The following is a 23,261-nucleotide window of genomic DNA, read 5'->3' on the forward strand; positions in this document are numbered from 1 at the left end:
TTAGGATGTGGACGTGTCCATTGGGGCTGCCCTTCAGCGCCCCGCAGGGACCCCGGATTGTAGCACACCCAGGGGTCAAGGCCTGTTTCCTGTTCGCCCTTCACCAGTGGACGTGGCTATGACACCCCCCATCCCACGACAAGCCAGGCCCGGACCGGTGCTCCTCCCGCCTTTGTGTTTATATTATAATCAAAGGTCTAAATGGAAACAATTCAGTGAATTCTCTTTTCCTTTTCAGTTTGTGTGGAATCAAACTCAGTTTAGCAGGTTAAGATGTTATAAAGTAACAGATCTGACCTCCGCCTCGGAGCCCACTGGTGGGAGGAGCTCAGAGCAGGGAGGGGCTGCAGGGAGGGTCCCGCTGCAGGCGCCCAGGCCTGCTGGGGAGAACAGGCAAGCGAGTGAACAGAAATTGAATTGCCACAGGGTCTGATTGTCCCGCGGAAGTCCTGTGAAGGCCTGATCAATAACTCACGAAGCATCCCTTCTGTTAGAGGCTAAAAACAAAAGGAGGGAAAATGGATATATGAGTAACCGATAGATATTTCACCCACAACAGAGCTGTATCGATTGCGAAGTAAAAAACCCCAAGGAACAGTGAAATTGGAAAATTGGGTATCAGAGTCACCTCATTTGAAACATTAGGCCGGAAGGAGTTACGCAAACAGCACGGAAACCTGGATTTCGTTTTAATTTGATTCTGTAATAAACTGTGTTTTATAGACGAGTGTTCACAGAAGTCGCCTGGATGCTCTCCCACCCACGCCGTCTTCCAGTGGCCGGCTCTCTGAGCACACGTGGGACGTTCATTCTGAAAGGCAGGGGCTCTGTGACCGGCCCCCCTGGAGCACGGGGCCTCTGTGTGACCGGCTCTCTGAGCACACGGGGAACATTCATTCTGAAAGGCAGGGGCTCTGTGGTCGGCCCCCTGGAGCACGGGGCCTCTGTGTGGCCGGCTCTCTGAGTACACGGGGGACTTTCATTCTGAAAGGCAGGGGCTCTGTGGTCGGCCCCCCTGGAGCACGGGGCCTCTGTGTGGCCGGCTCTCTGAGCACACGGGGGACGTTCATTCTGAAAGGCAGGGGCTCTGTGGTCGGCCCCCTGGAGCACGGGGCCTCTGTGTGGCCGGCTCTCTGAGTACACGGGGGACTTTCATTCTGAAAGGCAGGGGCTCTGTGGTCAGCCCCCCTGGAGCACGGGGCCTCTGTGTGGCCGGCCGCGCTGGCGGGCAAGGCCGTCGGTGTCCTTGTCTAGGCAGACGTTCGAAGTGGGTGCGGAGTCGGACGCTGAGGGTCCTCTCTTGGTTGATTCTTTGCTCTTTCAGGAGGTGGGTTTTCCGTCACTGAGTTGCTGGGGACCCGTTCCCTGCTCACCCCACCGCCCGGGGCGGGATGTCGCCCAGCCTCACCTGCGACCCGGACTTCGGCTCCAGGGAAGGGTCAGCGGGTGGGGTGAGGTCCAGTTGCGCTGGGGACGCGGGGAACAGGCTAACTCCAAGCTGCGTGCTGAGTCGGGGTGTCTTCCTCCCTGGCTGTGAAGGCTGTGATAGGTGGGGTATCGGTGAGCAAGCAGCCGTCTGGGAGGACTGGCCTGAGTGGGTGCGTCTCCTTGGTGTTTGGGACCTGCTCACGCCCATGCGTGGCCATGCGCTGTCCCTCCAAGCCCAGCCAGTCCTGTGTGTGTGTGTGTGTGTGTGTGTGTGTGGCACTTGCCTCGGACCTGAGTGCGGTCAGATGAGCAGGCCTCAACTTCCTGTGACAGCTGGTCAGCGGGACCCTGGCCCCTCCCTCGGGGAGGCTCTCACCCCGCCCCCCCGCCCCCCGGGCAGGGCATGGGCTCCACTGCTCTCCAAGGCCGCTACCCGCCCTGTGACCACGGCCTGCAGTCGCAAGGGCTGCCTGGGCGCACTCCGCCAGTTTCAGGGACGGCCGGAGGGCCCTGCCCCTCTGCCCCCAGAACGGGGATCCGCCTGCTCTACTTTCCTCAGCCCAGAGGGTCAGGTGGCGCATGGCCGTGAGGAGTGAGGCTGTGCGCACGTTCTGGGCGATGACCTGCCTCCGTTGGGCCGTTTCTCTTCCCACATCCCCCCGGGGCTCGGAATACTCCACATGCGGTTCCTGGTTGGGCCGGTGGGGTCTCATGGGGTCTCAGAGCGGGAGGCTGGCTTTCCCGCTCTGTGCCTCCGCCCGTGGCATGCTGGGCCCTGCTTCGGCCTCGGTCCTTCTTTTGTAAAGTGGACATGACGCTTGCCACCTCTGTCTCGTTAGCTTTGTGGCAGAGCGCCCCTGGCCCCCGTGTGGGCCGTGCGGTCACGGGGCCTGTGCTCTGCTTCCCTTCCAGGCGGCTCCCGCCACGCCCGTGGCCAGCCTGGCGCACATGCACACCGTCCGCTGGGCGGCCTGGAAGCCCTCGCTGGAGGCCAGCTCCGGCCGCGCCACCGTGCCGCTCCAGGGCGGGGTCCGGCCCAACCCCTGGCGCTGTCTGGTCTACAAGGTGCCCCCCGCCAGCATGAGCTCCCAAGAGGTAAGTGGGTCGCACTTCGTAGGTCGGACTCTTCCCACCGTGAGCAAGTGCGTGTGTTTCCAGACGCTGGCAGTTGCGTTGCCTGATGTCTCGGGGCGGAAGTGGTTTGCGGTGTGGAGCGTGTGGTGGCTGAGCTGCGGTGGGCTGTGAGCCCGCAGAGGCCAGCGTTGCCCTGGGCCCTGCCCCGCGGCTCATGGTCAGCCCTCGGGGTGACCTGCGGGCTGGGGCTCTCATGGGCGCACACTCTGCAGCGATGTCCCTCTGCGCCATGCGTGTCTTCGAGAAAAGGGCTTGAGAACGTGCGGTGCCCTGGGGGATGGCCCATGGGACACGGGTGCTGGGGGGGGTCAGGCGGTCGGCATCCAGCCCAGCCCGGCCTTGGGACTTGTCACTCACACCCGTAGACCCCGGCTCTGCGGCCACGTGCAGAGGGGTGGAGCCACGGAGGTTTTGGAAAATCCACTTTTGAAACGAAGCTTTCTCTGAACCCCAGTGTAGAAGGCACAGAGACCCGAGGAGCAGGGCCGAGTGAAGTGTGCGTGTGGGGGTCCCATCCCCTGGCCGCGGGTGGCCTCGCGGGATAAGCTCCCCGGGGAGCCATGGACACGCGTGAAACCGACACCCTGGCTCCGCTGTTGGCGCAGAGCTCTGTCTGGGTGTGTCGTCCGATTCTCCAGCCCAGCTCCCAAAGCCCTGCCTGCCTCAGCAGGACGTTCCGGCCTCGTTTATCTTGGGGAAAGGGACCGTGCCTGCCATTTCAGCGAGTCACCTGTGTGCTGACTCCAGCAGCCAGCGTGAAGTCAGCGCTGTTGTTTATGGTGCGACGAGGCGCTGGGGACCTGAGAGGGACGGCTGACCAGGCAGCTTCTGCTCTGTGAGGGATGGCTCTCATTACAGGCCGGCCTGCTCGTCCCCGCAGGGCTGCTCCCAGCCCTGTTTCAGAATTGCCCCGTGAGAAACCTGCGCCACGGCCAGGCTCTGGTCGCCCGCTCGTTCTGCGAGTGTGCGTCTGCGTGCGCGTCGGTGTGTGTGAATCCGTGTCCATTTCCTTTCCTTCTAGCTTCTGCACTGCCTTCCTTCACTTCTACCTGTAACGACAGCGGGCAAGCCTTTGTGAAGGTTTGACTCGCCTAAGGACACAGGTGCACCAAATATCACCTTTCACTTTGTTGTTAATCCTCACCTGAGGATATTTTTCCATTGATTTTTAGAGAGAGCAGAAGGGAGGGAGAGAGAGAAACACCGACGTGAGAGAGTCACATTGATTGGTGGCCTCCCGCTCGACCCCGACCTGGGACGTGACTAGAATCGAACCCGACACTCTTCCGTCCTCAGGCTGATGCTCTAACGGCTGAGCAAACCAGCCGGGGCAGATGCTGCTGTTTCTGACAAGGAATGTCACTTCCAGTGGGTTTCTCTACACCAGCTCTGTGGACATTTGGGCCCGGTGACCCTGCCCGTTGTAGGACAGCACAGCCCTGGCCTGACCCACTGACGCCAGCAGGTTCCCCACCCCGATTGTGACCACCCCAAACACCTATGGACATTGCCAGATGTCTTCGGTGGGGCGGGGGGCGGGATGGCCCCTTGATGAGGGCCGTACTCTGAGCAGAGATGGAGAGGTAAGGGGTCCTAACCCTGACTCCCCCTCCGCCGCTCGGGGGGCACCCCTGCTGCTTCCTGTGGGTGAGGGGCCGGCATCTGGCAGCCAGGTGGGCGGACGCCTCGTGCACCTGTTCTCTGCCCTGCCCCGGGGAGCTCGTCACCTCCTGGCTGAGGTGCGCGCCGGGAGATGTCCCTGAGCCCACTGAGCTTCCAGCCCTGGGAGCGGCTGGCGGAGAGGAGTCAGAGGCAGGCGTACGCGTGGAGAGCATCCCATAATCTCCAGCTGAGGACGTTTGGGATCTGTGTTGTGATGACTTCAATGTCATTTATTGTGACAGTTAAGTAGTTATGAGTAGGTTTTCCTTCCTCAGTAACTCCCGTATCTTCCCCTTGAGCAAGTAAAGGTCTTCCAAAGGCCGTGTCTGCTGAGGGGCCGTGCTCAGCTTTCGGCGGTGACTCGTGTGTGCACTGTTTCCCGAGTGTTGTGCATCCCCTGCTTTTTCTTAGTTCACAGCTTCAGGTGTTAATTGGCACCCAGCGGTGACAGGGGAGTTCTGCTCTTATACGCTCCCCTTCCTTGCGCTAATCCTCACGTGAGGACGTGGGGGGGAGACAGACAGACATCAGTGTGAAAGAGAAACATGGATTGGTTGCCTTTTGTGCCCGCCCCAACTGGGGATCAAACCCGTAACCCAGGTACGTGCCCTGACCGGGACCCGAACCCGCAACCTTCTGGTATACGGACGATGCTCCAACCACTGCACCACACCGGCTGAGCTCTCCTGCACGTCTTTAAAAACACGCCGACCCCCCGTGCTTGGCCTCGGGTTCGAGTGCAGTCGCTGGAGCTGTGCAGCAGGGGTCCCGGCTGGAGGGCTGAGCAGCGGCCCGGGAATGGGACCCAGATGGGAGGTCGTGAGAGGGAGGAGCCTGGGAAGCCAGCCCGTAAAGGGGTTTGAGAGATGCCGGTTAAGCCCCAAGCTGCACCCCCTGAACCTGACCCCAAGCAGCATAGCCACGACAGAGAGCTGAACTGGGGACGGACTGCCGCCCAGCCCAGAGGTGCCCTCGGTGGTCACATGCAGCGAAATCTGAACGCATTGTGCCAGCTTTGAAAATGGATCGGGCATTGAAACCTCAGCCACAGAAGGTGGGTCGGAAACCGTGTCCCAAACCCAACTGGGTCGGAAACCGTGGCCTGAACCCAACTGGGCTGACTCCTGAGCAAACACGAATATCAACGTTCTCCATAGGACTGAAATATGACTCGGAGTCTCATAATATTCTAAAGGTCCGTGATACCATCTGAACTTCATTGACGTACAGAGCCAGGAAGACCTCAGCTTGCAGGGACAAGACATCCAGCAGGGAGCCCGAGGTGACCCCTGCGCTGGGTTACCGGGCCACCGCGCGGCATGTAACAGTGCTCCAGCCGGAGAGCAGACACCGGGGACAGACGGGAAGATAGATGGTCTCGGCAGCGCGACGGCAGATAAGGAAGAGCCGTGGGAATTTGAGAACTGAAAAACATAGTAGCCAAAATAGAGATTCACTGGCCGGGCTCAGCGGAGCTGGTAGAAGAAAGACGCGGCACGTGAAGAGAAATGAATAGCTGATCCCTGACCACAGAGAGGGACGTGGTTGGGGGACGGTGGACGGAGCCTCAGGACTCACGGGACACGGCTAATACTTGTGTCACCAGAAGAGAAATGAATAGCTGATCCCTGACCACAGAGAGGAACGTGGTTGGGGGACGGTGGACGGAGCCTCAGGACTCATGGGACACGGCTAATACTTGTGTCACCAGAAGAGAAATGAATAGCTGATCCCTGACCACAGAGAGGAACGTGGTTGGGGGACGGTGGACGGAGCCTCAGGACTCACGGGACACGGCTAATACCTGTGTCACCAGAGCCCTGGAGAGGAGAAAGTGTGGGAAGAAAATGTTTGAAGAAATCATGGCCGAAGACTTCCCAAATTTGGCAAAAGAGATAACCCTACAGATTGAAGAGGTTCAGTGCGCCCAGATATAAATGCAAAGCGATTCACAGGCGGACACGTCACGATCAGACCGCCGAGCAATGAAGACCAAGTGTTCAGAACAGCCGCAGAAAAATGGCTCATCACTGACTTGTGGCTTGGATTCTGCAGCACAAACCTTGGAGGTCAGGAGGCAGTGGAGCAGCATGTCATTGACATTTTAGAGGTGAAGGGAGAGAGAGAGAAACATCGATCAGCTGCCTCCTGCTCGCCCCCTACTGGGGATCGAGCCCACAACCCTGGCACGTGCCCTGACCGGGAATCGAACCAGGACCTCTCCATCCATGGGACACGCTCCATCCACTGAGCCGCACCGACTGGGCTGGGCGGCATTTCCAAGCGGCAGCAGAAAGGCTGCAGGGCTGAGAATTCTGTACCCAGCAGAAGTCCTGCAGGGATGAGGGCGAAATAACAACATCCGCAGAGGAGAATTGATTGGTAGTAGACAAGCTCTAAAATAGCTACTAAAGGACTTTTTTCAGGCGGAGGAGAAACGCTGCCAGAGGGAAACATGGTACATCAGGAACGAGGAAAGAGCAACAGAGATGATGAATATAGTGTCCTCCTCCTCGTGAGTTCTTGAAAATAAGTTCGATGGCTGAAGCAAAACTGGTAACAGTGACAGGGTTTGTAAGGTGTGTAGACACACTGCCGGGCAGCTGTGAAGTAGAGGGGGAGGGGAGAGACCATGGTGACAGGGTTTCTGCGTCCCACCTGAAGTAATGAAATACCAGTTCTGAGTCGTCTGTGACAGGTGAAATATTTACATTGTAACCCAGCAGTCACCAAAAGTACACGAGGAAGCAGTGGAAAGCCCAGTAGGTGGAGAAAGTGGAGTAATTCAAAAGAGGTCAGGAAAGGGCCCCAGACGGTGGCTTGGTTGGTTGGAGCGTCATCCTATACACCAAAAAGTTACGGGTTCGACTCCTGTTTAGGTCAGGGCACGTACCCAGGTTGTGGGTTCGATCCCCGGTTGGTGTGTGTATGGGAGGCAACCATTTGGTTTCTCTCTCACATCGGTGTTTCTCTCTCTCTTCCCCCACCCCTAAAATCAATAAACATATTCTCAGGTGAAGATTAAAAGGAAAAATAAAAAGAAGTCGGGAAAGGGAAAATGGGAATGTAAAATGAAGGAACAAATAATAATAAAGTGGCTGTCCTGAATCCAAACACACCAGTGATTACATAAAACATAAATAGTCTAAACACACCAGTTTAAAGACTGAAATTATGGCCCTGGATGGTTTGGCTCAGCGGTTACAGTGTCAGCCTGCGGACCAGAGAGTCCCGGGTTCAGTTCTCGCTAAGGGCAGTACCTCGGTTGCAGTTTGTCCCTGGCCCTGGTTGGGGTCGTGTGGGTGGCAACCAGTCGATGTGTCTTTCACATCGATGTTTTTTTCTCTCTTTCCCCCTCTCTCCCTCCTGCTCTATCTGAAGATAAATGCAAAAATGTCCTTGAGAGAGGATAAAAAAAAAAAAAAAAGACCGAAATTGTCAGGTTGAATAGGAAGTCAAGGCCAAGCACACGCTGTCTGCCAGGAGCTCACTTCAGACACAGTGACGCAGGTGGAGAAGGAGGAGACGGGAGACGTCACCTGCAAACAGGCTGGCCAGAGAGAACCAGCGGGGACCAAAGACACTTGGGAGCAGAGGACGTTTCCAGGAGTCAGAGGGATGTCACCTGGGGTAGAGGAGCCAGCTCACCAAGAAGACACGTAACCCTGGGAGCGTACGGCTAAGGTCGGCGGAGCTTCAAAATGCATAAAGCAGAAGCCCCGGAGCAGAAAGGAGGAACAGGCAGACTCAGTGACAGTCCGCAGCCTCCCCTCCTCCTGGGGAAACTGCACGACGTGTGGACAGGAAATCCCCGAGGACCTGGGGCAGCTGGACGCCGTCCTCAGCCCCCCGGATCTGCCCACCCACAGCAGGGACAGTCTTGTCAAGTGCACGGGAAACATTCGCTGAGACAGACCACGTCCTGGGGCACAAAACAACCTTTCACAACTTTATTTTATTTTTTAAAATATTTTTACTTATTTTTAGAGCGAGAGGAAGGGAGAGAGAGATAGAAACATTGACCGGCTGCCCCCTGCTCGCCCCCCACTGGGGATAAAGCCCACACCCTGGCCAGGTGCCCTGACCGGGAATCGAACCACGACCTCAGTCCATGGGACGATGCTTCCGCTGAGCCACACCGGCCAGGCGACTTTCACAACTTTGAAAGAAAGAAATTATACAGGGTGCATTCTGTGATCATAATGAAATCCAAGCAGAAATCAATAACAAAGATGACATCCAAAGTTGCAGATACTTGGAAATTTAACAGTACACTCCTGAACAGTCCGCAGTGAAGGAGGGAAACTCAAGGAAGAAGTAGATGCTCGTCTGAATGGAACGAAAATGAAAACACAGCATGTCGAGACACGTGGGACACAGCCATGGTGTGCAGCAGGGACGTGACGTGGGACACAGCCTGGGTGTGCAGCAGGGACGTGACGTGGGACACAGCCTGGGTGTGCAGCAGGGACGTGACGTGGGACACAGCCTGGTGTGCAGCAGGGACGTGACGTGGGACACAGCCTGGGCGTGCAGCAGGGACATGACGTGGGACACAGCCTGGGCGTGCAGCAGGGACGTGACGTGGGACACAGCCTGGGCGTGCAGCAGGGACGTGACGTGGGACACAGCCTGGGCGTGCAGCAGGGACGTGACGTGGGACACAGCCTGGGCGTGCAGCAGGGACGTGACGTGGGACACAGCCTGGGCGTGCAAGCAGGGACTTGACGTGGGACACGCCTGGGCGTGCAGCAGGGACGTGACGTGGGACACAGCCTGGGCGTGCAGCAGAGGACGTGGACTGGGGACACAGCCTGGGCGTGCAGCAGGGACGTGACGTGGGACACAGCCTGGGCGTGGCAGCAGGACGTGACGTGGGACACAGCCTGGGCGTGCAGCAGGGACGTGACGTGGGACCAGCCTGGGCGTGCAGCAGGGACGTGACGTGGACACAGCCTGGGCGTGCAGCAGGGGGACGTGACGTGGGACACAGCCTGGGCGTGCAGCAGGGACGTGACGTGGGACACAGCCTGGGTGTGCAGCGGGGACATGCCGTGGGACACAGCCTGGGCGTGCAGCAGGGACGTGACGTGGGACACAGCCTGGGTGTGCAGCAGGGACGTGACGTGGGACACAGCCTGGGTGTGCAGCAGGGACGTGTGTAGCCAAGTGCTTACACTAGAACAGAAGGGTCTCAGTCCTAAATCTCACCTTCCACCTTCAGGAACTAGAAAAAGAACAAAATAAACAAAGCAAGCAGAAGGAAGTTGATAATAAAGATAAAAGCAGAAACAAGTCTAATGAGGGAAAAAAAACAAAACAAAACAGTAGAGGAAAAACAATGGAGAAAACCAAGGAGACCAGAAACTGATCATTGGAAGAGATCAATAAAATTGATAAACCTCTAGCAAGACTGAAAAAGAACAAAGAGGGGGCACCGATGGCGAAGATGAGGCAGGAAAGAAGGGGTGTCACTACACACCACACAGGCGTTGAAAGGATATGAGGTGCCCCATGCTTTGAACAAGTTGTGCCCAGAACATGGACGGTGGAACGGATCGGCTCGCCCTCAACGACAGACCGTGCAGACGGCCCGCGTGGAAGCAGAGAACCCGAGCAGTCCTGGAACTGTGACGGAAATAGAATTCGTAATTTAAAAAAAAATTGAAAAAGCAATACCCAGGCCTATTCACGATGAATTCTGCTGAACATTTGAAGAAGAAATAATACCAATTCTGTGTACTCTCGTCCAGAAAATGGCAGAGGGGAGCGATCCCCAGTTCACGTCCCGAGGCCTGTGTTGTGCCAGGACCAGAAACGAGAACCACGGACGCGTGTGTGTCCCCCGCCACAGGGGCACACTAACAGGGTGCTGGCAAACGGCTCCAGCTAGGGGAGTCACACCACAGCCGAGTGGGGTTGTCCCGGAACAAAACCAGTAACTGTGATTCACCATAGTAACAGCATAGAGAAGGCAAACCAGAGGATCGTAGTCGTTGATGCAGAAAAGCACTTGACAGACGTTAACATCCGTTTACGACAGAAACCTGAGCAAAGCAGGGATGGGAGAGAATGTCCTCGGTCCGACCCAGGGCATCCGCAAACCTTCCTTAGACCACACGGTGGCGTGGATGGAAAGCTGAAGATCAGGACAGGCCCAGGACGTCCACGCGGAGCAGCCCGACTCTCACCCAGCACGTTCTGGAGGTCCTCCCGAGCAGTCAGGCAAGAAGACAAATGAAAGACAGACAGATGGGAAGGAGAGGCGGAGCTGTTCTTGTTTGCAGACCACATGATTGTCTACATAGAGCGTCCCAAGGGGGCTACAGAAAACTCCTAAAATGAGTAAGTGCGTTTGTCGAGGTTGCAGGATGCAAGAGGTCAGATATGAACGAAACGGACCATCTGTCTCTGTACCGGCGGTGGAAAGTCGGAAAGCGGAATTTAAAAACCGGTGTTATTACACAGGCCTCCCTGCAATGGAATCGAACCAGACATGTCGGGCTTCGTGCCCTGAACACGGAAACGTCCCCTCCGCTGCATGCCGTCGTCCTCGCTGCGGTTACTCCGGCGACCTCAGAGAGGCCCTAAGCAAACGGAGAGACGCAGCATCTTCATGGATGGGCAGACTCAGCATAACACAGACAGCCATTCTCTCTGAGGTGACCAGTGGATGATGCAGCTTCGGTCGAAAAGCCAGCAGGATTGTTTTGTAGGCATGATAAGCTGATGGTAAGACGCGTATCGGAAGCAAAGGAACGAGAAGAGCGAAGACAGTTTCGGAAAGGACACCGCGGCTGGAGGAGTCGTGCCGCACAGCTAGGAGGGCCCAGCGGAGCCCCGAGGGAGGTGCGGGTGTGGGGACGGCGTGCAGGTCGGCGGAGCAGAGGGGAGCAGGGCCAGCCCAGCCGGCAGGTCCCCGTGAAGCCGAGTCTGCACGTGCGCCGTGACTCCGCAGTCTGTCCGAGAGAAGCCCTCCCTCCGCAAGGCGGGCTCCGGGCCACAGTGACCTGCACGCCGGGGTTCGTGGTGCTCCCTTGACTGTCAGCCAGGCTGCTCACAGCCCAGATGTTCTCTTTGTTGTTGCTGTTACTCCTCGGCCGAGGGTATTTTTTCCATCGGTTTTTATTTTTGTTTTTTTAATCCTCACTCAAGGATATTTTTCTATTTATTTGCAGATGGAGTGGGAGGGAGGGAGGGAGGGAGAGAAATATTGATGGGAGAGGGACACATCAACTGGTTGCTTCCTGCACGACCCTGACCAAGGCCAGGGACAAACCGCAACTGAGGTACATGCCCTTGGCTGAAATCGGACCCACGACTCGTTGGTCCCTGGGCTGACGTTCTAACCATTGAGCCACACTGGCCAGCCCAGCCCAGATGTTCTTAAGTGGGTGAGCGGATAGATAGACTGTGGTGCCCATACAACAGAAGCCACGCGGCAGTGGGACGGCGTGGACGGTCGACATACACTGGGACCTGGTATATAGTGTGAAGGAAGCCCGTCTCAGAAGGCAGGTCCCATCCATTCCAGTTACATGACGTTGTTGGAAGGACCAGGCTCCAGGGGGCAGCATGCGGGACTGTCTGGGGTGACGGGGCTGTTCTGCACCCTGCTTGTGCTGGGGGTCACTCTGCACCCAAACTGAAAACGTCTGTTTTTTTTGTTTGTTTGTTTTAATCCTCACCTGAGGACATTTTTCCATATTTTGTTCAGATAGAGTGGGAGGGAGAGAGAGAGAGAGAGAGAAACATCAACGTGAAAGAAACATCGAGTGGTTGCCACCCGCACGACCCAACCGGGGCCGGCGACAAACTGCAGCTGAGGTGCATGCCCTTAGCGGGAACCGAACCCGGGTCTCTCTCTAACCACTGGACTGCGGGCCAGCGCTCTAACCACTGAGAAAACCGGCCAGGGCTGAAAACGTCTGTTTTGCGTAGGTTAGTTTAAAGTGCACATTCGAACCCGGAATGGAGAAGTGCTGTGATTTGTACTTCCGTGAGGGTTTCCTGTGACGATGTGGTCTTCCGGGATGTTGAGGCCACGGCTGATAGTTTTCTGCTCAGGAAGTTACTTGGTAATGTCTCAGAAGACGGCTTCCTGGACTCGTGGGGCCGGGCGAGCTGTCCCTGGGAGAATGGCTCTAACAGTTGCTCTTGCTCACTCGCAGGTGAAGCAGGTGGAGTCGGGGACAGTCCAGTTCCAGTTCTCACTGAGCCCCGGTGGACACCTGGACGCGCCCGCAGGGCACCCCAGGGTGGAGCGGCGGCCCCCCAGGAAGACACCCACGTCGCCGTCAAGTAAGTGTTTGCAGAAAACTCCGCTGCAAGCACACAGCTCGACTCCCATCTGTCCCCAGGAGAAGGGCTGACCGCAGCACGGGGACGCTTGTCAGGTCGCGGCGGGCGGCTGCGGTCTGAGTCCTCGCTCCGGCGGGTGTGGCCCTGCGGCTCCTGGCTCGAGGCCCGTGGACAGTTCTGTCGGTGGCATAAGGGCCACTTTGCTAGCTGCCCTGCACACACAGGGCACGAGAATTAGAGGTGGCCGAAAGCCACGGACCACCCGCTCTGTCGCGCGTGTTAATGTAGCTGAGAGTTTGTCGTTTTTGAAGATGCTTCCTGCTTCCTCGGGCCCTGTCCCGGAGTGGGAGTCTATGGCCTCAGTCTGCGGCTTTAGAAAGGGAGCGAGGTCACCAGCAGTGATGTCCCTCATGCGCGTGGTGACGGGTCCGCGTGCGTGTAGGTGACTGAGGAGCGGCTGCAGCCTCAGCTTCGTGTTTGGCGGGCTCAGCACCTTCTTCCGTGGCCAGTACCCGGTCGGCGCCACCTGCTTTACGCCTGAGGACACCCGGCCGGCGTCCGAGTTGAGAACTCCCCTGCGGCGGAAACGGGCGGAGGTTAGAGGGGAGTTCGGACAGGTTCACCGTGGCTGACCCTTGGCTCTGAGCTTCTGCACATCTCGCAGCTGCAAGAATGTTCTAGACCACAGGTGGTTGGAAGGTTAGAAAGACAGGGAATGCGCAAGTGAGTGAGGCGGCAGAGGGAGCTCAGCGTTCGTCCCCCTCCCGCTGGCTGGCCGGTGACAGGTGCTGCCCGTTCTCCTGGGACGGCTCAGTCTGTCGGCCGTCGGTCCTGGAGCCGGTGCAGGGATGCCCCTGAGCCCATCTGGCGTGACTTTATGTGAGTGGAGATTGTTGTTGATGGAACCTGGTCTTGTTGGGTTTAATTTTACGGTTGGTGGAAGCAGCGTATTTGGTATCTAAAAACATTCAGGCGCCAAACGCAGTCTTTCTGCCCTTCCTCTGTCTGTGTCCTGTGCTCACCAGGCCGTTCCCAGGCCGCTGCTCCCCCGAGGCACCTTGAGAAGCCTCTGTGTCGGGTACCGAACAAGTGCACAGCCGCTGCCCTCGGGGCGGCGCCAGGGCCTGGGAACCCCCAGGTGGGGCAGGTGCGCGCTGCCCTCGGGGCGGCGCCAGGGCCTGGGAACTCCCAGGTGGGGCAGGTGCGCGCTGCCCTCGGGGTGGCGCCAGGGCCTGGGAACCCCCAGGTGGGGCAGGTGCGCGCTGCCCCCGGGGCGGCGCCAGGGCCTGGGAACCCCCAGGTGGGGCAGGTGCGCGCGTGCCCTCGGGTGGCGCCATGGCCTGGGAACACCCCATGTGGGGGCAGGTGTGCCTGCCCTCTCGTGGGTGGCGCCCAGGGCCTGGGAACCCCCAGGTGGGGCAGGGGGGTGTCGCTGCTCGCGGGTGGCGCCAGGGCCCTGGGAACCCCAGGTGGGGCATGTGGTCGCTGCCCCTCGGGTGGCGGCAGGGCCTGGGAACTCCCGGTGGGGCAAGTGTGCGCTGCCCTCCGGGGTGGCGCCAGGGCCTGGGACCCCAAGGTGGGGCAGTGTGCGCTGCCTCCGGGGGGGTGGGGGGAACCATGTGGGGCAGGTGTGCGCTGCCCTCGGGGCGGCGCCAAGGCCTGGGAACACCCAGGTGGGGCAGGTGTGCGCTGCCCTTGGGGCGGCGCCAGGGCCTGGGAACCCCCAGGTGGGGCAGGTGCGCGCTGCCCGGGTGCCTCAGCTCGGGGTAGCTCTCAGTTTCATCTGGTCACGCTGATGCATCGGAGGCTGGAACGTATAGTTTAAACATACTGAACGAAGGCTCAAGTTCATCTCCAACCCATTCCCTGTTTCACATCCAGTCTCGTCTGGTTCCTTCTTTGACGGTCATAGTCACATTTAAAAAAAAAAAGCAGCCCTGGCTGATTTAGCTCAGCAGTTAGAGTGTCAGCCTGCGGTCCAGAGAGACCCGGGTTCGGTTCCCGCTAAGGGCATGTACCTCGGTTGCAGTTTGTCCCGGCCCTGGTTGGGTCGTGCGGGTGGCAACCACTCGATGTGTCCCTTTCACATCGATGTTTCTTTCTCTCTCTCTCCCTCCCCACTCTATCTGAATAAAAAAAAAAAATAAAAAAAAAAAAATAAAAAAAATGTCCTCGGGTGAGGATAAAATTAAAAAAAAAAAGCATCAACCTCTAAGACACATAATGTGAGAGAGGATGGTGTTCCAGATTATGAAAATAGGTGTGTTTTGTGATTAAAAATAAGTCTGATTCCTCTGGTTTCTGGCTGTCATTGAAGAGGACAGTAGAAGGTGATGCACGGGCTTCCCCGCGTCTGTGGGGCGCCTGGGCGGCCGCTCCTTGCAGGGTGAGCCCGCACAGCTATGTCCAAGGCCAGAAGAGGACAACCTTTGTGGAGGGGAGTGTGGTTGTGGTATGATGTGGTTGTGGCACTGGTCACGAGGGGAAGACCTGATCACGTTGATTGTGAACCCGGGCGGGATGGCCCCTCGTTGCTCCTGCTGGCCTGGGTCGGCTGGGGTGCCTTTGGGCTCTGGCTTGGCTCTCCTGGTGCCCGGCCTGTCTTCGGGGGGGCACTGGGGGCGATTTACACCCTCACCTGCCGCTGGCTCCGTTTCCCAGCTTTGCCCTCGGACGCGTTTTTGCGTGTGGCTCGTCGAGCTGCCCAGATCTCTGGGTTTGCCGTTGTCATTGCAGTCGGGAAAGACGGCGCTGCGTGCCGCGAGGACCTGGGCCCGCCGGGCTTCCGCCTGGCCTCCGCCCGGGCTGTCTCCCTCGTGCGGCGTTTGCTTCCGAGGGAGGCCGAGGCCTGTTGCACATGGAAAGGCTGCGTCGTCGGGAGTTGCCCAGGCCCTTCTGAAGGAGAGAGGCTGTCGCTCGGGTGCTGGCTGGCCACACAGTTACGGAAGGTGTGGCGTCGGTGCCAGACAGACAGACAGCAGGACAGAGTGTGATGTATGACAAGGGCCAGAGAAGGGGTGTGTTGATTTTCTATTATTGTTTTTTATTTTAAATGCTTGTTGTGTGTGTTTTTGTTTTATTTTATTAAAGCATTTTTCTTCTTCATTGATTTTAGAGAGAGAGGGAGAGAGAGATAGAAACATTGATGAGAGAGAACATTGACTGGCCGCCTCCTGCATGCTCCCCACTGGGGATCGGGCCCACAACCTGGCCATGTGCCCTGACTGGGAATTGAACTGGCGACCTCTTGGTACAGGGCTGATGCTCAACCACTGAGCCACACCAGGCGACCGGGTGGTTTCCTCTTACTGTTACCACAGATCACTGTAAACTCAGTGGCTTCAAGCAGCAGGAACTTACCGTGGCACGGAGGTGGGAGTCCAAAGCCTTCTGGCCCCCGTCCAGGCGTGGGCGGGGCTGCGCTCCTGGAGGCCTGCGGAACCGCCTCCTTGCCTGCTGCCTTCTCTGGAGCCCACCTGCGCCCTCTGGCCCCCCCTCCGCCTCCAGGGGCAGCGGCTGGCATTTCCGAACCTCTCCCGGCTCTGGTCCTCCTGACCCCTTCCCCGTTGGGACTGCTATGATCACCACGTGCCCACCAGGGCTCCCAGGACGCCCCCCACCCCAGGGTCGGCTGCTCAGCAGCTGTAGTTCCCGTGGGTGTGGACGGTTTTGGGTGCACCAGTCCGTCCACAGTGCTGGGATGGCTGCCCCTGTGGGAAATGTAAAATCCGATTTTATGTCATGTCCAAAAATAGATTCTAGATGGATTCAGAAACAAACCTGCAGACATTTCAGAATTAGATTAGAAAGGAGAAAGATCATAGAAAGAGCCGCTCCAAATCAATAAGAACTAATGAACAGCAGGGGGGAAAGCGGCCGAGGATCGGACCGGGATTCGCAAAGAAACCAGGGACCATGCCCTGCGAAGTGCTCCGTTCCTCAGACGATCCAAGAGAAATCGCTTCACCCGCTCAGCTGGGAAAAGGGGGTGTGCACTGACGAAGGCTGAGTGGGATTCGGGGAAGCAGAAGCTCTGACCAAGGGGGTGCGACCCCGCCGGCTCTGAGAGCAGCTTCCCGGGGTTCGGTGAGTTCCCGGCAGCTCAGGTGCCCTCCCAGGCGATGTGGCCGGACCGGCTACTTCTGGGTGTGGGAGGTGGGTGCGGGAGGTGGGTGCGGGGAGGTGGGTGCGGTGTGCACGGCGCTCCGCGGCGTCCGGGAGCAAGCCCCTCTGTTTGGACAGAGGTTCGCCGCGTGAGCTGTTGGAGTGCGTGAGAACGGCCTTCGGTGGTCGCTGCGGACGGACCTGCGGGGCAGGACGTCACGAGAGGCAGCGAGCTCCCACGGGCACGGGTGCGTGCGCCCCCGTGGGCGGCCTCGCCGGCTGGGTGACGTCTCTGTCCCTCGGCCTCGGCCGCGGTGTGGGATGGTTGCCGACCTAACCGTGAAAACCAAGCGTGTGCCGTGCCGGGGAGAAGTCGGAGAATGTTTTTCTGGCCTTCGGGTTGGGAAGACTTTCTTTAACACTGTACAGAAACCGTAAGCCGAACGGGAAGGCGGAGAAGCGTGGCTGGTGAACCAGGAGCTTCTGTGAGCGAGACGACGCCATGCACAGGCAAAGGAACCTCGGCGGGGGGACACTGCAGTCCTGTGGCCATTAACATTGACGGGAGGCTCCGGGCGTCGGCACGAAGGACGATTATACAAGCTGCTTCGATCAATAAGAGGTAGATAAACAGCCAAGGAGAGAAGTGGGCCAAGGACATCAAAGTCGCCCAGCGGATGAAATGAGCAGAGATTCGCCCTGGGTCTCAGGGCTGCCTGGCCCAGGACAGACCTCCGCGGTTGCCATGGGCTGTCGTCCGCACTGTTACTGTGCTGCTGCTCTGCCATCCCTCCGGCTGGCCCGGGTCACACCCCTTCCACCCGCTGAGCCAGTCACACCCAGATCCAGAAGGTCGTCCTGGGAACAGGAGGCCCAGCAGGGCGGGCGTGGGCCAACATGTCTTCGGGGAGATCCCCTGACCCCAAGTCCTTGGAGTGCACACTGTGCCCTGACTCCGTCCAGGGAAGTGGGCTCTCGCTGGGCCCAGACCGCTGCTTGTGGGCGTGGCCCCTGCCCTTCTGGAAGGACGTGGGGCGTTTTCTCAGGGGACCTCCTGTCCCCTCGTGCTCCCCTCGCCCACCCAGCAGAGCCTCGCAGGGTGTCTGTGGCGGACCCAGGACTTTGTGGGCTCCTGTCTTCACAGAGCTCGTGTTTTACTATTTATTTATTTTTATTTGATTTTTCTTCTGTAAACTCTCAGTTCCTGTGACTTTTTTTTATTGAAATGGAGCTTGCATTTTAAAAAGAGAAAATAAATGAACCCGTCACCAGACGCTGTGGGTAGCAGAGAGGACACGTTCTCCTCTGGTGCGGGCGTGGAAGGCGAGGGAAGCGTGCGACGTGGGTCCCGGGGTCCCGGGGTCCCGGGGAGTCTGTGACCTTTCCCTCCATGTCGCCGCGGGCATAAAACTGCTCGGAAAGCTCACGTCTGTTGAAAACGTAGGCGCAGACTTGTGGGGACTCCACGGCCCTGCCTGTCTGGACGGGGTTGCTCGTGCTCAGGGTGTCTGTTCCACGTCCACAGCGAGCTTTGCCGGTGGCGGAGGTCAGCTGACGCAGGCCTGGTGGTCAGTGTTCGAGGCTTGTGGGCCAGGTGACCTGGGTTCCAGGCCCTCATCTTTGCTCTTCTGTCGTGAGAACCACGGGTAGGTGTGACGCACGTGGCCACGTTCCATCAGACTGTGCTTACACGCAGGCCGTGGGCTGCGTCTGGCCCGTGGGGCACAGATGTCTGTCTGCATCAGGGCTGGAGGGGCTCCTGTGGCTGTGAGACGCGTCCCTCTGTCTGTCTCTCCCCCACACCCGGCCCCTCGCCCTCAGGCTGTCGGTGTTGGCGTCTCCCGGGAAGGGCGTCCCTGCACTTGTCCTCAGGCTCAGGGTCCGCAGAAAGAGCAGCGCGTGTGCCGCCCTGGCGCCTTGTCCCCTGCTGCCACCTCGTGTGACTGGTGGGGTGGGGGCGATGGGTCCTGGGCACCCCCTCTTCATGTTGGCCGCACGGTGGGACTGGGAGGGTGATCTCCAGAGGGCGGAGTCCAGGTGGGCAGACCCGGTGGCGTGGCCGCCCCGACTGAGGGTCTCCCCCGCACTTTGCTGCTGCTTCTGCGTGGTCGCGGCCAGCTCTGACCGCATCTCCTGTGTTTCAGGATCTTCGTATGAGGAGATATCAGTCCTTCCTGCTGCTGCTCTCCGGGTGCCTGTCCCCCGAAGTCCCACCCAGCCCCCGACGGGGGCTGGCACAGCAGGGCGGGCTGTGAGGGGCCTGTGGGGTTCAGGTGGGCACCTCCCAGGGCCTCCCCACAGAGGCAGTGCGCTCTGGGCCCGCGGGGTCCTGTCGCCCCCAGACGAGCCTCTTTCTGCGTGACCGGCCGAGGATGTGTTCTCCCTGGCGTGGGGCACACTGAGCAGCAGTTTGACGTTCTTGGTGTGGAGCTGTGGGGGTCACACTGCCCGTCCTCCAGGGGCAGAGGCGGAGCTCTGTGCGCACCTGGGGCTGCAGCGCCCCCTCCGTTTTCAGCTGCCGCGTGGGGACCAGCCGAGCTGCAGGGTGGAGCCTGGTCGCACTGGGTTCATTGAAGGGGTTTAGCACTGCCTTCACCCCACACCAGCACGCTCGCCCTCACCTGGGTTTCGAGTGTTCAGACATCGCTTCCCGAGACCCGTGTGCCTGACTTAACTGTCATCGGCGGTTAACGTGTGATGGACACTCCCTGCTCAGGATTACGTTTCTGTGGGTCCTTTAGAAATCTCTGTGGCTGTCACTTTCAGTGAGGCACTTTGGCTTTCTGTTATGAATTCTTTTTATTCCTGAGGTAAAAGGACCAGGGGACAAGGGTCCATTCATCAGCCTCCGTGAAAGTGTGCTGGGAGCCACTAGAGGGCGCTCCGCCTTTATGTTTTGTGACTGAATTTCCCTGACCCACATTTTGCTTTCGAATGTTATGGTGGTGGAAGAATTCATTGTGTTTGCTTAATAGGTTTAAAAACAGCCGTGTGCAAGGGGGTCATTGAAAATATGCAATCATGGTGTTTCCCAGAATATGCTGAGTTACATTCTCGACGTGGTCGTGACCTTCTGTGCTGTTACACTGTAGTGCAATTCCTCTCCCACAGGCTGCATCCTTCCCGGTGGGAGCAGAGGTGGGGTGGGCGTCCCGCCACCCAGGACCATGGGGCAGGGAGAGCGTCACGGCTCCCAGTCCCACGCTCAGTCGGAGCTCCTCCAGCACGGAGACCCCCGCCCGCTCGTTTCCCCGTCCCTGTGACTGCAGGATCAGGTGCTCGGAACGAGGGCCTTTCAGGTGGCTTTGCCCGATGACCTCTTAGTGTCCGGAGCACCGTTAAAGATGGATCCCTTCCTCACTTCCAGGGTCTGATGCGGAGAGCCATTTGTCACAGTCTTCCTCTGAGCATCTGGCTAGGTCTTTAGCAGTGATGACCCTCCCTTCCCCCTAGCCTCTTGGGGACAGCTCTTGTCCCCTGTCCGGTGACACTGCCAGAGCCCACCCTCCAGGGCCTGCCCCCTCCCTGCCTTGGCGCGAGCGGTTGCAAGTCACTCAGCAGCAGCACCTGCAGGAACAGCCTCAGCTGCTCACGGCGGTGTGTCCCGGACAGCCTCTCCTCCTGAGCGCCCTCTGCTTCCTCAGCCTCCCGCTGAATGAGCCCGCAGCTGTGCCCGAGCACGGGCACCCAGGAGCTCAGCTGGCCTTCGGGAGCAAGGCCTTCGGCCTGCCTCTTGCCCGTCTGCTCCCGGCCGGCCGCAGTCGCAGGAGGGCGGCCCAGCTCCCGGAGAGCGTGCTGGCGGCCGCTGCCCTCCCCGGCCCAGGGTCTCCCTGAAGGCCCGCCCCATCTCAGTGTCTGCGCTTGTGTCGCTACCTTTCTGTGACCTGCCCCTAAGTGCTGCCTGGTAGGTGTGGGCTGGAAGCGCAGGGCCTCTGCTCCTAGTGGGGAACGCACCCCAGTTTTGCACACTCAGCCCGGGGGCCGCTGTACCTAAGTGTAGGGCGTGTGGGCTTCTGGAAGCAGAACTGGGGACGGGAGACAACTGGGCTCTCGTGAGCGATTCGCAGGGAGCGGGGTGATGGAGCGTCAGGGGAGCTGGTCCTGAGACGGGCTAGACTTGCTGTAGCTGGGGGTGAGTCCCTCCTTTGTTCAAGCCGTGGCGTGGGTGCTTCCTCTCTGCGGGCCTCGGGCGTGGGGCTCCTGGCTTAGTCCCTGCTGCTGCGCTGGTGGGGGACAGCGTCACGGCTCGCCAGCGCCACCCACAGGCAGCTCTGAGTCTGCGTTCTGTGAACGTCCAGGTTACTCACCTGAAACCCGAGCCCTGTGGTGGCCCTGCCACCCCGATGTCCCCCCGGAAGGAGCTGCACACGGGTGTGAGCACAGGGCACCTCCTTTCTCGGTGCTGGGCTGAGCGGTGAGTGGGTCGGGCCAGGAGTGTTTTGGGGACTCGCGGGGACAGAGACATAGTGCCCATCATGTTGAGATTGCAGCCAGTCTGGTCCACAGGTCCACACGGGTGCGTGCTCACTCACCATGCACAGGGGGCGTTGTGGCCCCCCGAGTCCATCCTGTTGGTGAGCTGACCCGCACCCCCACGTCCGCGGGTGGTTTCCCCTTTGCCCTTGTGCGGAGCGTGTGGCGACTGCGTTCTCCACTCTGCAGCTTGTCCCGGCCCTTTCCCTGTCTGGACCCAGGGCGACCTCCCCTGTCCACTGCTCGCGCTCCCCACACCGACGCCGGATCCGCCTCCAGGGCTCCCGTTTCTGGGGTGTGTGGGGTGGCCTGACGATGGCTGTTTCCAGCCGTGCTGCCGCAGGCCTCGTCCACGCCCCAGGTGTTACTGCACGCGCGTCCTTCGCACACACGTGTGCTTCATACACACGCGTGCTTCACACCCACGTCCTTCGCACACACTCGTCCTTCACACACACGTCCTTTGCACACACCCGTGCTTCGCACACACCCGTGCTTCTCACACATGCGTCCTTCGCACACACGCGTGCTTCGCACACACGCGTCCTTCTCACACACGCGTCCTTCACACACACGCGTGCTTCACACACACGCATGCTTTGCACACGCGCGTCCTTTGCACGCGTGCTGCCCCTGGTTGTCTGGCGGGAGGGGGCTTCCCAGTCGGACACCCTCACCTGGGCTTTGGGAGACTTGGAGGAGTTGAAGTGGGCGCTGTCTGCAGGGCGCCGTGTTCTCCGGGTGAGACTCAGACAGGGTGGTTGGGGAAGCGACGTACCCAGCGGTGACCCCGTGGAACATTAAAACGGGTCGGAACCGAGTCACTTTGTGGTTTTGGTGAGTGTTCTCCCAGTCTGTGCCTCCCCGGGGCCTGTGGATTTGGGCCGTGGCCCGTGGATCACCAGGGGGCGTCTTTTTAGTCACTAGCAAAGCCTTTATTTGGGGTGCTGTTTTACCCTCTGGGAAGATAAGACTGCATACCTCATGATGTAAAGAACTACCCTAAAGAATATACAGCACAATACCAGCTTTGAGACAGCCGGTTTGATGCCCCGAGGGCATAAGGTCCCAGCACCCAGACCATACTCAGCCGGAGGCCACGGTGGAGGGGCGGCTCCTGGGCCGGGTTTTCTTCGCACAGGGCGATGGAGCCGTTTCCTGCCGTCCCTTCCTCGTCACCAAAGTCAGCCTGTGCCGTTGTCTCTGTTTAGGGTAGGACAAAGGGGACTGCTCGCTGCTTGACCATGTCGGGCAGGGGCTGGGCAGTGGGGTGTGTGCAGGGCCCCGAGGCATTCTGGGAGAGGCTGCCGTTTGGAGGACGGCTGAGCCCCGGCAGAATCCTCACCTGCGCTTTGCTTCTTGTAAGATGACATCGTTCCTGGGAAGCCCAGCCTGCTCGGTGGCTTCCTGACTCCCCAGTGAGTTCATTTCGGGAGCTGAAGACGCCTCGGACGAGGGTGTGTTTCAGGGTCCGGGAACCACATTGACTTGGCTTGTTAGACGGGAGCTGGGCTGGCGAGATGCTGGCAGGTTGGACCACCTGAGGGAGGAGCTCCCTCTGCGTCCCCTGACTGTCCCTACCCCCCATTAGCCCAGTCTCTCAGCTGGGGTGAACCTGCCTGCCTCCTTCTGGTGGGTTCTTTTTTTTTTTTTTTATCCTCACCCGAGGACATTTTTCCATTTTTTGTTCAGATAGAGTGGGGGAGAGGGAGAGGGAGAGGGAGAGAGAGAGAGAAACATCGACGTGAAAGGGACACATCGAGTGGCTGCCTCCTGCACAACCCCAACCAGGGCCGGGGACAAACTGCACCCGAGGTACATGCCCTTAGTGGGAACTGAACCCCGTCTCTCTGGACCACAGACCGACACTCTGACCGCCGAGCCACACCGGCCAGGGCTGGATTCTGTTTGAAGCCTCACCTGGGATGTGCTTTTCATTGGTTCTAGAGGGAGGAAGGGCGAGGGCGCGGGACAGAGAGAAACGTCTGTTGGTATCCGCCTGTATGTGCCCCTCCCGGGAATCGAACCCTCGACCCTCGGTGTGCGGATGGCGGGATGGTGCTCCGGCCCAACCGAGCCACCACGGCCAGGGCCCCAGGTGGGTGCTGAGGCGGCCGGAAGGGGCCTTGGCGGCCTGGTGGGCGCAGCCGGCGGTCGGT

General features: G+C 59.2%; 1 protein-coding gene across 1 annotated transcript in view; it reads left to right on the plus strand.

Moving 5' to 3' along the window:
- Positions 1 to 12,190: 12,190 nt before the first annotated feature.
- The window catches only part of LOC118626068 (nephrocystin-4-like), a 48,121-nt gene continuing 37,050 nt past the window's right edge, over positions 12,191 to 23,261 (plus strand). The window contains exons 1-2 of the mRNA XM_036255341.1: positions 12,191 to 12,302; positions 12,396 to 12,525. Of these exons, the coding sequence (XP_036111234.1) occupies positions 12,243 to 12,302; positions 12,396 to 12,525 (190 nt within the window). The 5' untranslated portion in view covers positions 12,191 to 12,242. The remainder of the gene's footprint in view (positions 12,303 to 12,395; positions 12,526 to 23,261) is intronic.

This window comes from Molossus molossus, unplaced genomic scaffold, assembly GCF_014108415.1.
Source record: "Molossus molossus isolate mMolMol1 unplaced genomic scaffold, mMolMol1.p scaffold_m16_p_12, whole genome shotgun sequence".
NCBI lineage: Eukaryota > Metazoa > Chordata > Mammalia > Chiroptera > Molossidae > Molossus > Molossus molossus.